Below are 15,242 nucleotides of genomic sequence, written 5' to 3' on the forward strand. Positions count from 1 at the left end.
TTCCCTTTGACAAAGCCGTGTTAACTCTGCCTGATTGCATTGAGATTGTCTAAGTGCCCTGCAATAACCTCCTTACTAATAGATTCTAGCGTTTTCCCTATGACAGATGTTAAGCTAACTGGCCTGTACTTTCCTGCTTTCTGTCTCCCTCCTTTCTTGAATAGAGGAGTTACATTCACTATTTTCCAATCTGATGGGACCCTTCCAGAATCTAGGGAATTTTGGAAAATTAATACCAATGCATCTACTATCTCTGCAGCCACTTCTTTTAAGACCCCAGGATGAAGTCCATCAGAACCTGGGGACTTGTCAGCTTTTAGTTCTAATATTTTTTTCAAAACCCTTTCCCTAGTGATTATAAATGTTTTAAGTTCCTCCCTCCCTTTCACCTCTTGATTCACAATTATTTCTGGCATGTTATTTGATTCCTCCACAGTGAAGGCGGATGCAAAATATCTGTTCAATTCATCCGTCATTTCCTTATTCTCCATTATTAATTCCCCAGACTCACTCTCTAGAGGACCATTGTTAAGCATGCAACTCAAGGCACAATCTCATCGTTTTTTCCCCATGTGCACTAGTCACTGTGTTTTCGTACTCGCACAACTGGGCAACCAATCAAAGGCTACCTTCAATCTGGCTTAAGGGAACACTGAAGTCCCTTTAAAAGTGCATGGAAGAGCACACCTTATTTAAGGCCAGTAATTCTGTTGCACAAATGGAGCAGAGGAAGGAGAAAGAGTAGGCCTGGTGACCAGGCCCTTCACTCACTTGTCCAGGGAGTGCAAGAATGAAGGGAAATTATATATAGGGAGGGGTACCAAGTTCACAGAGCATGGTAAAAATAGCCATATTGGTAAATGTTGCGTCCAGACCCCCTAGAACATGGAGAGATATAAGGACGAGATGATGGGCTTAAAGAAATCGACCAAGATTAGAGCCAAGGATTGTTAGCTCTGCTCTCCAACTGTCACAAACAGTAGGGCTTCAAGCTAACCCTGAACAACCTCTTAGATCTTACTGCTACTTCATGCAGAGCAGTATCATGACATTAACCATTGGACTGCTGGCAGAAGCACAGTGGGCTACCAAAGAAATTCCTTGAACGGCAAGACTGTAGTTGGTGAAATAACCAAAGTTGGTGATGTCTGCGCATAGTCAGGACAATGGTGAATAAAGTGGCTAGTTTGGCAGGTATCTTGCTTTGCTCAAGTCCAGTTTTGAGTCAAAACTGAACTCGAGCAAAGCAAGATACCTGTCAAACCAGCCACTTTATTCACCATTGTCCTGGCGAAGTGCAGACATCATTCCAATGACACACAAAGTGTGCAGCTCCCTGTCCTTGTGCTTGTTTTTCCTCCTTTATCCTCACTCATGACTCTTTTACTTTCAGGGTAAGATGTCACTCAACAGGAGGGGAACAAATACGCACTGGACACATAGAATGGCCAAGCTATGGCACAGCACAGTGATGATGCCATCCAGCTGCAGATTGTCCAATGCAGCAAGGATCACCTACATCAAGCACATATATAGGGTGTCTTCCTACAGTTTTGAGAATTACCACAACAACAAACTTATCTGTCCTCAGATTACTACAGCCTTTGAAAATACCACAGTCTCTCTTACTTCCCAGCCCTGTTTCTCACATACCAGGGGCAATTTTCATCTCACTATCATCCTGTTTGTGCCTAAAAACGGGGTGGTAGCAGGACCAAAATCACGAACGAAACAGATATGTGAACTTAACGCTAGTTGTCAGGCAAATCTTGATTTGGATAGCCAGAGCACCCGCTGGAAACAGGCGGGAGTCTAATGAATAAATGTTAATCAGGGTCAGATGATGTAGTCAGGACCCTCAATGTTATTTTTGTCTCTGCCCGTACTCCCAGTTCCTGATCCCACCCACAAACCATGGACTGTACAAAGTCAGGAAGCTGCCATTTCCAGCGATATTTAAAGGGATCCCCAGGTGTTCTCAGGTAAAACACTGGAAAGTTTCAGAAGAAATTTTGTTTGTGTTACACTGTAGTTTTTGCTACTTAGACAATTTCAGACTGCTTGTAGTGGCTGTAGAACATTCTGAACTCTTAACGGGATTCTGGCTACCCTCAATTAGAGGCGACCCTGCCGGATTTCCTATCCTCCCAATCATGCGAAGCGTCATTAGCAGTGGCAGCTAACTGATTCCATTTAAATTAGGCGCATGGGGCCAAAAATAGCACAGGTCCACATTGATTCCCTCAGTCAGGCAGAGCACTTGTCCTGCCCACTGCCCATGTAATTTACGCGATATAACAAAATCCTCCCTCCCCGCCCTTGCCCCCGCCACCGACCATCTCTTGCCATCTTACGATCTGGTCCACCTGCAGCATCCCAAATTTCCATTTAGTGCACAAAATAGTAATTCCCAGGACTCCTTCAGCATCCTGGGATCTATGCTATCTGGCCTATTAATCTCAACTCCTCCGAACTCTTCCTAACCTCTGCCCTGTCGACTTCAATGTGGGTACATTATTGAAATTGGATAGCAAGTCAGCATTATCCTAATGAATGTTTCAGAATGTATTCATTTGATATTTCAACTACATTATCTTCTAGAATTTCACTTCCTCTTTTATCTTGAGTTTTGACAACACTTTTACTAAGTTACAGTGAGTAGTCGGATGTGTTTATAGCAGAACAGGAGACAGAACTGACTAAGGCACGAGGCTGAGCTACTGAGTAGTTTGATCAATTTGCAGTCTTCTATTCCAATGAAAAGCATGCTGGAATTTGAATTTGAAATATTAGGTGACTAGAATATCAGCACACAGCTTGAGCAGAGAGTGAACCTCTAACGGAGTGAATTGCTAACAGGGTGAGGACTTTCAACTGGGAATTTGGTGAGTGTGGGAATTAGGTGGAGAGGGGGAAGGGGGTACTAAGCGATTTAAACCAAGGGACTATAAACTAATCTATCAACTTTTCAAACTTAAAAATAAAATTACATGAAATTAAAATAAAGACCAAGTAATTACTAATTATTTTGAAATCAAGCTAAATCCATTTGGCAAATATAACCTAGATCTCAAGTGATTCTATTAGTCCTAGAAATAAACCACTGATTAAATAAATAAAAACTAGAAATGGCAGTAAAGGCTGTGTGTCGGGGCTGTAATATATGGGAGTTTGTGGACGGCGAGACTGTCCAGGATTGCCACATCTGCAGTAAATGTCTCTGGCTTGAATAGGGATAGGGCCACTAAGGGGTACACATGATAAACTCACAAATAATGACAGCGAAATGGCAGAAATATTAAATCATAGAAGAGAATCATAGAAAGGTTACAGCACGAAAGGAGGCCATTCGGCCCATCGAGTCTGCGCCGGCTCTATGCATGAACAATCCAGTAAGTCCAACTCCCCCGCCCTTTCTGTGCAGCCCTGCAAATTTTTTCCTTTCAAGTACTTATCCAGTTCCCTTTTGAAGGCCTTGATTGAATCTGCCTCCACCTAACCCTCGGGCAGTGCATTCCAGATCCTGACCACTTGGTGTGTAAGAAAGTTTTTCCTCATGTGTAAGTGGTTTTCTCAGTCGTACCGAAAACACACCTCTTACTATAAGTTCTGGAACGATAGGGATTATAAGGACAGATCAGACTCGGACGTTTTCGGGCTCAACCGTACTGTGTTTAATAAGATTAACAATGACACTAGTAAACAGTACAAACCGTACAACCCTGGCTTGTCCAATAAGCCCTACCGTGCTAAATTACCACAGCCTAATAAGAGAAAAAACTACCTTTAAAATAAACTAACACAGGACCCCCGAGCACGAAAATCCTCTAAGGTTTGGTTGGGACATACAATCACCCCCTCACACAGCTAAGTGGTCTTGAGGATGTGTAGGCGCAGGCAATATGCTCACCCCGATTGCCCATTGTCTTGCTTGCAGCTTCTTCCTGCACATCTCGCTCCTGGTTCCATACTGCCGACGCGGTATCCAAGTTCCAGTTTGAGTCGAGATCCGTTGATGAGGGGTGAAGAGTAGCGCTCAGCTTCTGGTGGTGTTCCGTTGAATCAAGCAGAGCCCCACTCGGGAGACTCACTGTAGATTGATGCCGAGGAGCAGAGAGCAGAGCGCAGCCCCAGAGCAGAGAGCAGAGCGCAGAGCTCAGACCCCACCAGAGCTGAGCCGATACGATACAGATCTGCTCGATGTATTGACTCAGGTGATCTGTCTGGGTCCCCCTGTGGCCTGGAGTGACTCATAACCTTTGAAATCTTTGTGAAAAATGCTATTTCGTTATCCCGCTCCCAGGCCTTGTACCTGGAGAGACAATGGGTGCTGATTACTGGGTGTCTGTTGTTTCCTGAGTTGATGGCCCCTGTTAGCAGGTAATGGGTTTCGATCTCAAACCGATCTTGCTTAACTGGCGCCTCTCCGCTTCATCCTGGATCACAATGTCTTCACCTTCAATAACCAGTTCTTTACCCAAACACACGGAACAGCCATGGGGACCAAATTCGCACCCCAATACGCCAACATTTTCATGCACAAGTTCGAGCACGACTTCTTCACTGCACAGGACCTCCAACCAAAGCTATACACCAGATACATCGACGACATTTTCTTCCGATGGACCCACGGCGAAGAATCACTGAAGAGACTGCACGATAACATCAACAAGCTCCATCCCACCATCAAACTCACCATGGACTACTCCTCAGAATCGGTTTCATTCTTGGACACACAAATCTCCATCAAAGACGGGCACCTCAGCACCTCACTCTACCGCAAGCCCACGGACAACCTCACGATGCTCCACTTTTCCAGCTTCCACCCCAACCACGTCAAAGAGGCCATCACCTATGGACAGGCCCTACGAATACACAGGATCTGCTCAGACCAGGAGGAACGCGATGGACACCTACAGACGCTGAAAGACGCCCTCGTAAGAACGGAATATGACGCTCGACTTGTCGATCGACAGTTCCGACGGGCCACAGTGAAGAATCGCATAGACCTCCTCAGAAGACAAACACGGGACGCAACCAACAGAGTACCCTTCGTCGTCCAGTACTTCCCCGGAGCGGAGAAACTGAGCCATGTTCTCCGCAGCCTTCAACATGTCATCGATGACGACGAACACCTCGCTAAGGCCATCCCCACGCCTCCACTACTCGCCTTCAAACAGCCAACCAACCTCAAACAGACCATCGTTCGCAGCAAATTACCCAGCTTTCAGGAGAACAGCATCCACGACACCACGCAACCCTGCCACGGCAACCTCTGCAAGACATGCCAGATCATCGACACGGATGCCACCATCACACGAGAGGACACCACCCACCAGGTACATGGTTCATACTCCTGTGACTCGGCCAACGTTGTCTACCTCATACGTTGCAGGAAAGGATGCCCCGGAGCATGGTACATCGGCGAGACCATGCAGACACTGCGACAACGGATGAACGGACATCGCGCAACAATCGCTAGACAGGAGGGTTCCCTCCCAGTCGGGGAACACTTTAGCAGTCAAGGACATTCAGCCACCGATCTTCAGGTAAGCGTTCTCCAAGGCAGCCTTCGAGACACACGACAACGCAAAATCGTTGAGCAGAAATTGATAGCCAAGTTCTGCACACATGAGGACAGCCTCAACCGGGATCTTGGGTTCATGTCACGCTGCACGTAACCCCACCAGCAAGGGGAAAAAAAAGTTATCTGTTTTTAATATTTCTCTCTCTCTCTCTCTGTCTGTGTAATTTGACACAATGTGTATTCAGCATACTGGGACCTACTGTTTTCCTTGGCTAACCTGTCTGAACACCAACGACACCTTTTGATTGGTGTGATGGTGTCCCAGCCTAATATAAGATATGCGATTTGAGAACCTCTTATTCATTCACTCACCTGACGAAGGGGATAATCTCCGAAAGCTTGTGATTATAAAATAAAATTGTTGGACTATAACCTGGTGTTGTAAGATTCCTTACATTTGTCCACCCCAGTCCATCACCGGCATCTCCACATCGTGGCTTCTCTCCTGGAAGACAATGGCCCGGCCATCTCCTGCCTTCCACCAGGAGACTGAGTGTCTCTGAGTTACCACTCGGGGTATTGTTTCCAGTAATTATGTTAAATGGTGATGACGTCAATCGGCCTGGGTTCCCTTCCACCCAGCCTGTCAGTGTGAAATGTCCGTTTGCATATGAATGCACCTTAGTCAGGTTCGCCTGGCTCGAAACTCCTGCCAGTCAATCCTGTTCTCTAAGCCACTCCCACAAGCTTGCTTTCTTAGGGGTATTGGATTTAAAATATGATTCATAAAAACGGCCAGAACGCTGGTGCTACACATGTCATCTTTGGTTCTTTTGCCAATCATCTTAAATCTATGTCCTCTGGTTCTTGAACCTTTCGCCAATGGAAATAGTTTCTCTCTATCTACACTGTCTAGACCCTTCACGATTTTGAATATCTCCATCAAATCTCTTTTCAACCATCTCTGTTCCAAGAAGAACAACCCCAGCTTCTCCAGTCTCTCCACATAACTAAAGTCCCTCATCCCTGGAATCATTCTAGTAAATCTCTTCTGCACCATCTCTAAGGCCTTCACATAATTCCTAAAATGCGTTGTCCAGAACTGGACACAATACTCCAGTTGTGACTGAACCAGTGTTTTAGAAAGGTTCATCATGACTTCCATACTTTTGTACTCTATGCCTCTATTTATAAAGCCCAGGATCCCGTATGTTTTATTAACTGCATTCTCAAACTGCCCTGCCACCTTCAACGATTTGTGCACATAAACCCCCAGATCTCTCTGTTCCTGTACCCCTTTTAGAGTTGTGCCCTCTAATTTATATTGCCTCTCCTCGTTCTTCCTACCGAAATGTATCAATTCACATTTTTCTGTGTTAAATTTCATCTGCAACGTGCCTGCCCATGCCACCAGCCTGTCTATATTCTCTTGCAGTCTATTACCATCCTCCTCACTGTTTACTACCCTTCCAAGTTTTGTGTCATCTGCAAATTTGGAAATTGTGCCCTGTACACCCAAGTCCAAGTCATTAATATATATCAAGAAAAGCTGTGGTCCCAGCACTGACTCCTGAGGAACACCACTGTACACCACTCTCCAGTCCGAGAAACAACCGTTCACCACTACTCTCTGTTTCCTGTCTCTTAGCCAATTCTGCATCCATGTTGCTACTGCCCCCTTTATTCCATGGGCCGCAATCTTGATGATAAGCCTACCATGCGGCACTTTATCAAGCGCCTTTTGAAAGTGCATATACACCACATCAACTGCAACGCCCTCATCTACCCTCTCTGATACTTCATCAAAAAACTCTATCAGGTTAGTTGAACATGACTTGCCTTTAACAAATCAGTTCTGGCTTTCCCTAATCAATCCACACTCGTCCAAGTAACTGTTAATTCTGTCCCGGATTATCGTTTCTAAAAGTTTCCCCACCACTGAGGTTAAACTGACTGGCCTGTAGTTGCTGGGTTTATCCTTACATCCTTTTTTGAACAAGGGTATAACATTCACAATTCTCCAGTCCTCTGTCACCACCCCCATATCAATGGATGTATGGAAGATTATGGCCAGTCTCTCTGCAATTTCCACACTTACTTCCCTCAACAACCTAGAATGCAGCCCATCCGGACTGGGTGACTTATCTACTTTAAGTACAGCTAGCTTTTCTAGTGCCTCTTCTTTTTCAATTTTTAGCCCATCCAGTATCTCAACTATATCTTCCTTTACTGAGACTCTGGCAGCATCTTCTTCCTTGGTAAAGACAGATAGAAAGTACTCATTTAGTACCTCAGCCATCCCCTCTGCCTCCATGAGTAGATGTCCTTTATGGTCCCTAATCGGCCCCACCCCTCCTCTTACTACATGTTTACTGTTTACATGCCTGTTGAAGACTTTTGGATTCCCTTTTATATTGGCCGCCAGTCTATCCTCATACTCTCTCTTTGCCCCTCTTATTTCCTTTTTCACTTCCCCTCTGAACTTTCTATATTCTGCCTGGCATAATTACTTTGCCTCAGTATTTACTAGGGAGACTAACATGGTGGGCAGGACATTAAAAGAAGAGATCAAAAAATATATAAAGACATTTGAGATAGATAATAGATAAACTAATCAAACTTAGAGAGGATAAAATACCTGGTCAGGAAGGATTGCATCCGCACCTATTAAAGGAAGTTAAGGAAGAGATAGCAGAGGCACTATTACATATATATAAAAATTCATTAGTAAAGGGAACAGTGCCAGAGGACTGATGGGCAGCAGATGTAATACCTACATTTAAAAAGGGAGATAGAACCAGCCCAGTGAACTATAGGCCAATTAGCTTAACGTCAGTAGTAAGATAATAGAATCCTTACTCAAAGATGTAATAGAAAAACATCTAGAAACCGAAAATGTAATAAGTATTGTCAGCACGGATTTCAAAAGGGAAGGTGATGCTTGACCAACCTTATTGAATTCTTTGAAGAAGTAACAAAAATGGTAGATAAGGGTATTGCAGTTGAAGTAATATATTTGGATTTTCAAAAGTCCTTCGATAAGATACTGCGTAGTAGACTCATGACTAAGGTCAGAGCATGTGGAATCAGCGGAGAAGTAGCAGAATGGATAGCAAGCTGGCTACAAAACAGAAAACAGAGAGTTGGGGTTCAAGATAGTTACTCAAGACAGACAAAACTTGGGAAGTGGTGTTCCACAAGGATCGGTGCTTGGACCACTGTTGTTCACAATTTACATTAACGATTTGGATTCGGGAATCGGAAATACAATTTCAAAATTTGCGGATGACACCAAATTGAGGTGTAGTTAATGCAAAGGAAGAATGCGTAAAATTACAAGAGGTCATTAATAAACATGCAGAATGGGCGTGTAATTGGCAAATGAATTTCAATATAGATAAGTGTGAGGTATCATATTTTGGTAGGAAGAATAAGGGCGCCACATATTCCTTGGATAATAAGAGTCTAAAAGAGGAGCAGAGGGATCCAGGGGTTCAGATACACAAATCACTAAAAGTAGCAACACGGGTTAATAAGGCCATAAAAAAGCAAACCAAGCAATGGGGTTCATTTCTAGAGGGATAGAATTGAAAAGTAGAGAAGTTATTTTAAACTTGTACAGAACCTTGATCAGCCCACACTTGGAGTACTGTGCACAGTTCTGGTCTCCATATTATAAAAAGGATATAGAGGCACGAGAGAAGGTGCAAAAAAGATTTACTAGGATCATACCAGAACTGAGAGGTTATACCTATCAGGAAAGATTGAGCAGGCTTGGGCTTTTTTCTCTAGAAAAGAGAAGACTGAGGGGTGACCTGATTGAGGTTGTTAAGATTATGAAAGGGTTTGATAGGGTAGACGTAGAGAAGATATTTCCACTTGCAGGGGAGACCAGGACTAGGGGCCATAAATATAAGATAGTCACTAATAAATCCAATAAGGAATTCAGGAGAAACTTCTTTACCCAGAGAGTGGTTAGAATGTGGAACTCGCTTCTAACATGCATTTATGCCTCATTTCCTGGACGATCAAACAAAATCACTACAATCAAACAATCTACTAATGGTCTCACAAACATGAATATTTAAGTGGATATAGGTTCAGCAATCTGTAGTTTCTACTAACAATGTTGAATTTATATATATGACAACCCTCCACATTTTGCATGAACAGCGAGTATTTTGGAATTAGAATCCGCTTATCTGCATTGGCAAAAGAAAGTTAATACTCTGTTCCCCCATCATCACTCCCAATCCTACCCCACACCTATGCTCCTGGCTCCTACTTTATGATGCTGCTGCTCCTGGGAATACAGCTCTGCTGCACTCTATGTGCGGGAATACTCACAATAGTTGTGTGAGATCAGAAATTTCTACTCACAGCTTGCAGCCTGGTTTTATCCCCCAGAATAGCAGCATGTCAGAACTGAGACACGGGATAAAGAATGCCAGCATGAACTGAGTGTGAAAAGGAGAGTGCCAGCATGATCAAAGGGTGGAAGGGTGGAAGGATATTACATTGAATTGAAGGCAAGGGGGAGATGAGTGCCAGCAAGAATTGCCACAATTTACCTCAATAGAAGTGTTGGGTACCTTGCAGCTTAAATTATGTGCTGCACTATATTTTCAGTTTAACTACATGTCGTAGTTGTACTTGAGCTTTTCCATTTTTCTGAGATTATGTCAACTTTTTTTGGAGCCATTGGTTAGCTTTTGCCGGTTTTTTAGAGTGACATGTATGTATACAGTGCGAATCTAATTTATCCCTAGCTATGTGGAAGCCTCTGATTCAACATGCATGGCTTTTGATGTCCTGTTTGATAAGAAACACTATTATCTCTAGACTATGATGTCTGATCTGCTTATGATGGCCTCACATTTGTTGTATTTCATATGTCTCTCTCATTACTGCTTTTTGTGTATTCTCCCATTCTGCTGCTGAAACTCTAGCCCATGCCTTCATCCTTTCAAAACTGGCCTCCCTGCATCATCCCTCTACCAGCTCCAACTCATCCAAAATATCACAGCCTACCTCCTTACCTGTACCAAGTTCCACAATCCCATCAAATCCCCCACACCCCCACCTCCTCTCCAAGGTCCACTGGCTCCTTCAGTGTGCTGATTTCAAAACTGTCATCCTTGTGTGGTAGAAAGGATAACAGAATCTTTACAGTTTGGGTAAAGAAGTTTCTATTGGAGAGGGTACAAAAAAGATTCACAAGGATGTTAACAGAACTGAGAGGAAACACTAAACAGGAAAGGCTGAACAGGCTGGGGCTCTTTTCTCTAGAAAAGAGAATGCTGACAGCTGACCTGATTGCAGTCTTTAAGATAATGAAAGGGTTTGATAGGTTAGACTTAGGGAAAATGCTTCCATTTTTGGGGGAATCCAAAACTAAGAGTCATAAATATAAAATAGTCGCTAATAAATGCAATAGGGAATTCAGGAGAAACTTCTTTACCCAAACGGTGGTAAGAATGTAGAACGCGCTACCACAAGGAGAGTTGAGGCAAATACCATAGATGCATTTAAGGGGAATCTAGATAAGCGCATGAGGGAAAAAGGAACAGAAGGGTATGCTGAAAAGGTTAGGTGAAGTATGGAGGGAGGAAGCTTGTGTGGAGCATAAATGCCAGCATTGACCAATTGGGCCAAATGGCCGGTTTCTGTGCGGTAGTTTCGATGTAACTCGATGTAACTCGTTTCCAATATCTCTCCATACTCTTGCCCCACCTAGCCTCAGTGATTTCTTCCTGCCTTACATCCCTGCAGGAACCTCAGGTCTTGTAACATTTATTCACGAAATCCTGTCCTCTAGAATTCTCTACCCAGTGCTCTGTCTTGCCACCACCCTCCGTACTTTCAAGACCTCCTTAAATCGCTGCTATTTGACTTCAGTTCCTCATCCTGGTCTCTCCATTTACCGTAGTCAGTGCCCAATATATCACGTTCCTCCTTATTGTAAAATAATCTGAAATATCTCCTTGCATGTCAGGAGCACCACATGAATGCAAGTTGTTGCTGTTTGTCGATGTACGAGTGTATTGTATTTATTTTTCTTTTCTTCTTTGTCCCTATCACTTATGAGAATAACAAACCTCAACTCTTTTCATTTACCAGTGAATGGATTTGAACAAACTCAAATACACTACAAAACAAAGCACTTGGCTTCAACATGATTTCCCCTTCACTTTTTTTATATTGTAATTGCCACAATATTCTTGTGGTACATCCATTCTCAGCAAAAATTAAACCGTCTGCTTCACCAGGCACAATTCTTCCACACATTCTGCAGGTATAGGAGATTGAAATAAAATTACGTACAAAGCAGGTGTCAAAAAAATAAGAGATTTCAAGTGTATGAGATTCTGGGGGTTCTCCCACTCGACCACTCTAACTTTAGCAGAAGAGCTGCAAAATCCCCAGAAAGACAGTTTAAACAAGGCGATTACGCCATTTTGCCAGGGTTTCTGCCGTTCTTCCGCAGATGTTATGGCAAACACGGGGAAGAACTCCCGGAGATCCTCCTAAATCTTCTACAGATAAGAAGTAAAAATCCTGAAAATGTTTGCTTCTAATAACTTCAATTTAGCAGACTTCTAACTGATGCATAGGCACCAAATAATGTTATTGTAATTGTGGTATCGTATATGTTCCATGTGATTCTAGCCAGAGCTCCCAAGTGACTGTAACTTATGTGGGTTATATGGTGGGTATCATTTATGGAAATAAAAACAGAAGAACATGGACATCCATTTGGTCTTCAGTTTCCCAAGGGCATGCAAGATATTTACAAATTGTAAGGTTTTCTCACTCCACTCAGATGCCATCTTCTCAAATTATTCATGACCATACTTAGAATGAAAAGAAATTTGTACTGTTGATTATGTGCTTTCACTCATAATAAAGCTCCTTGAAATGGCAATGTACTGGTTCTATGCAGTAACTTATAAAGAGCTATCACTCACTATAAATCTGACCTAATAAAACTGTGATCCCATGCTGCACATGCAGGCAGCCTATGATCTTCCATCCATTCATTTTAATGGATGAAATGATAGGAATAAACATGCAGCATTTCCTGAAATGTACTCCCACTGGGAGTACTAGGCTGTGGAATGACCCTTAATATACCACGTTTATGGCTGTTTTACTAATAACGAAACTGTATAAGACACCCGAATGTAAAATGTACTCCTTGTTATAACAAACTTATAGAGAAAGTCTACTATTGTTCTTGCATATGAAGTGCCACAAACCTTTGAAATTTGGCCGTATTCTTGGGTCATATGTGACAAGTAACCTGTTGATGATGGTACTGGTGGAATTCGAAGGTACTCGAGCAAGATCTTCAGATAGCTGTTGTCTGCAACAAAAAATAAATACATTTTGAATGTTCAATTCCAGTGATCAACCTGATCAATTTGTTTGTTCCAGGAGGCTACTGTGCCAATATCCATTCCAACATTTTACTGATGAATTTGAAAAAAAACTGATCGATAACATGATCTCAAATTCTAAGTTTTGTTCACCTAGTATGGCCGGGACTAGGATTTCCTCTCACCTGGCAATTCGGAATGGGCATATTGCATTTGGCATCACTGCTTGAAACGTAGTATTAGAGTAATCAGATATAATTGAATCTAATGTCAAATGAGGCAATATAAATTAAATGGTACAATTTTAAAGGGGGTGCAGGAACAGAGAGACCTGGGGGTTCACATAAAACAAATCTTTGAAGTGGCAGAGCAAGTTGAAACGGCTGTTAAAAAAGCATATGGGGTCCATGGCTTTGTAAATAGAGGCATAGAGTACAAAAGCAAGGGAGTTATGGTAAACCCTTATAAAACATTAGTTAGGCCTCAACTATTGTGTCCAATTCTGGACGCCACACTTCAGGAAGGATGTCAAGGCCTTGGAGAGGATGCAGAGGAGATTTACCAGAATGGTACCAGGGATGAGGCTTCAGTTATGTGGAGAGAGCAGAGATGTGTTCAAAATTATGCGGGGTTTTGATAAAGTAGATAGGAAGAAACTGTTTCCACTGGCAGGAGAGTCGGTAACCAAAGGACACAGATTTAAGTTAATTGGCAAAAAATCCAGGGGGAAATGAGGAGAAATTTTTTTATGCAGCGAATTGTTATAATCTGGAATTTACTTCCTGAAAAGGTGGTGGAAGCAGATTCAATAGTAACTTTCAAAAGGGAATTGGATATATACTTGAAAAGCATAAATTTGCAGGGCTATGGGCAAAAAGCAGGGGAATGGGACTAATTGCATAGCTGTTTCAAAGAGTCGGCATATACACGATGAGCCAAGTGGCCTCCTCCACTGCTGTATGATTCTATCAAGTTTCCTTAGTTAGGTCAGCTTTCCGAAGAAAACGTTGAGACTGTGAAAAGACTAGAAAACTTTTTTCATCAACTCACAGTTGTTGCCAAAAATGAAGATTAACATACTCATATCATTAGCACTGATATCAAATCCAGTGGTAATCCTGTGATGGGATTAATCCACATTATAAGGCTGAGGCATAGATTCTCCTATGCATGTGAATTTTTCCTGCCAGTCATCAACAGTATCCAAAAAAAAATCAAGCAGCTGTATATTCTAAGCAAGTTAGCAAAGGTCACATTGCAAGTGTCTGAGCTTGTGTGAACCTGTTTTGTTTTCACCATTTCTTGCATCACCTGGGTGAAGCGCAGAAAGGAAAATCCAGCAGGATCACACGCTGGTAGCGGAACCTGTCGGATTCTCCTTCCATTGAAATTAATGGAATTTTCTTTTCTTTTCACAGATACTGACTGATCTACTGTGTATTTCCATTAGTTTCTGTTTTTATTTCACATTGTTTCTGGCAGAGAAAGTAAGTAGAAAGTGGCAAATAATATAAATTTAAAGGTTGTGAAACAGCATCTTTTCAGGATTGCAAAGATGAAGCTTTTTGCTGAAGCAGTGCTTAAACATAAAAAGTACCTGTCTAGAAGCATACACGGTCCTTCAATCCTGCAGTGATCAAAAATGCTCAGGCCTAATAGGGGCCTCGTTTGAATTGAAGGACGGTGAAACGTTTCATATTGCTTGACTTCAAACATTTAGAATGCACAGAAGATAGGCTGCATTGCACAGTGGGTTAATACACTCTTTTTTCTCCTGTAACCCAGATAGGATGAAACTCTCCTCTTTCTATAAACTACAAGCATCCTCTGTGAAATGGTATTGAACAGCTTAACCCAGTGAAAATAGGTCTACAGCATAAAACTAGCAACAATTCAGCACTCATGGCAATAGGGGTAAAAATTCTGATGCGCTGGAAAATTGCAGGCTGGAACTGCACTATGTGCCGTTAGTGCATACCAGCAGTGTGCAGCAGAAGTTGTGCCCCTAAATTGGCAATCTCAAAGAGGCCATAAGAACTGCTTGTGAGAAGCTGAAAATTCACACTGATACAATATAGGGGGTGATACACAAGAGTTGCGGTCAAACCACATGTTGTATCTGGCTCGTGTTTGTGATATGGGAGCACTAGATTTTATTACTGATGAGCAATTTGAATAAGTATTTCATTACGGGGCACTCACAGCCTCATGTCGATGAATATATGAGTTGGATTTTCCTCTGATGTTCCACCCATTTTCGGGTGACCCCAGAGCCTTAATGGAAATAAAATGGGATGGGGAGCCTGCCGCCAAATCGCAGCCTCAAAAAGCTGCCT

At 42.7% G+C, this 15,242-nt stretch overlaps 1 protein-coding gene across 1 annotated transcript in view; it reads right to left on the reverse strand.

Moving 5' to 3' along the window:
- Positions 1-15,242, reverse strand: part of glrbb (glycine receptor, beta b) — a 224,840-nt gene that overhangs the window by 155,832 nt on the left and 53,766 nt on the right. Inside the window, exon 3 of the mRNA XM_067992734.1 lies at positions 12,787-12,893. Coding sequence (XP_067848835.1) covers positions 12,787-12,893 — 107 coding nt within the window. The remainder of the gene's footprint in view (positions 1-12,786; positions 12,894-15,242) is intronic.

This window comes from Heptranchias perlo, chromosome 1 (assembly GCF_035084215.1).
Source record: "Heptranchias perlo isolate sHepPer1 chromosome 1, sHepPer1.hap1, whole genome shotgun sequence".
NCBI lineage: Eukaryota > Metazoa > Chordata > Chondrichthyes > Hexanchiformes > Hexanchidae > Heptranchias > Heptranchias perlo.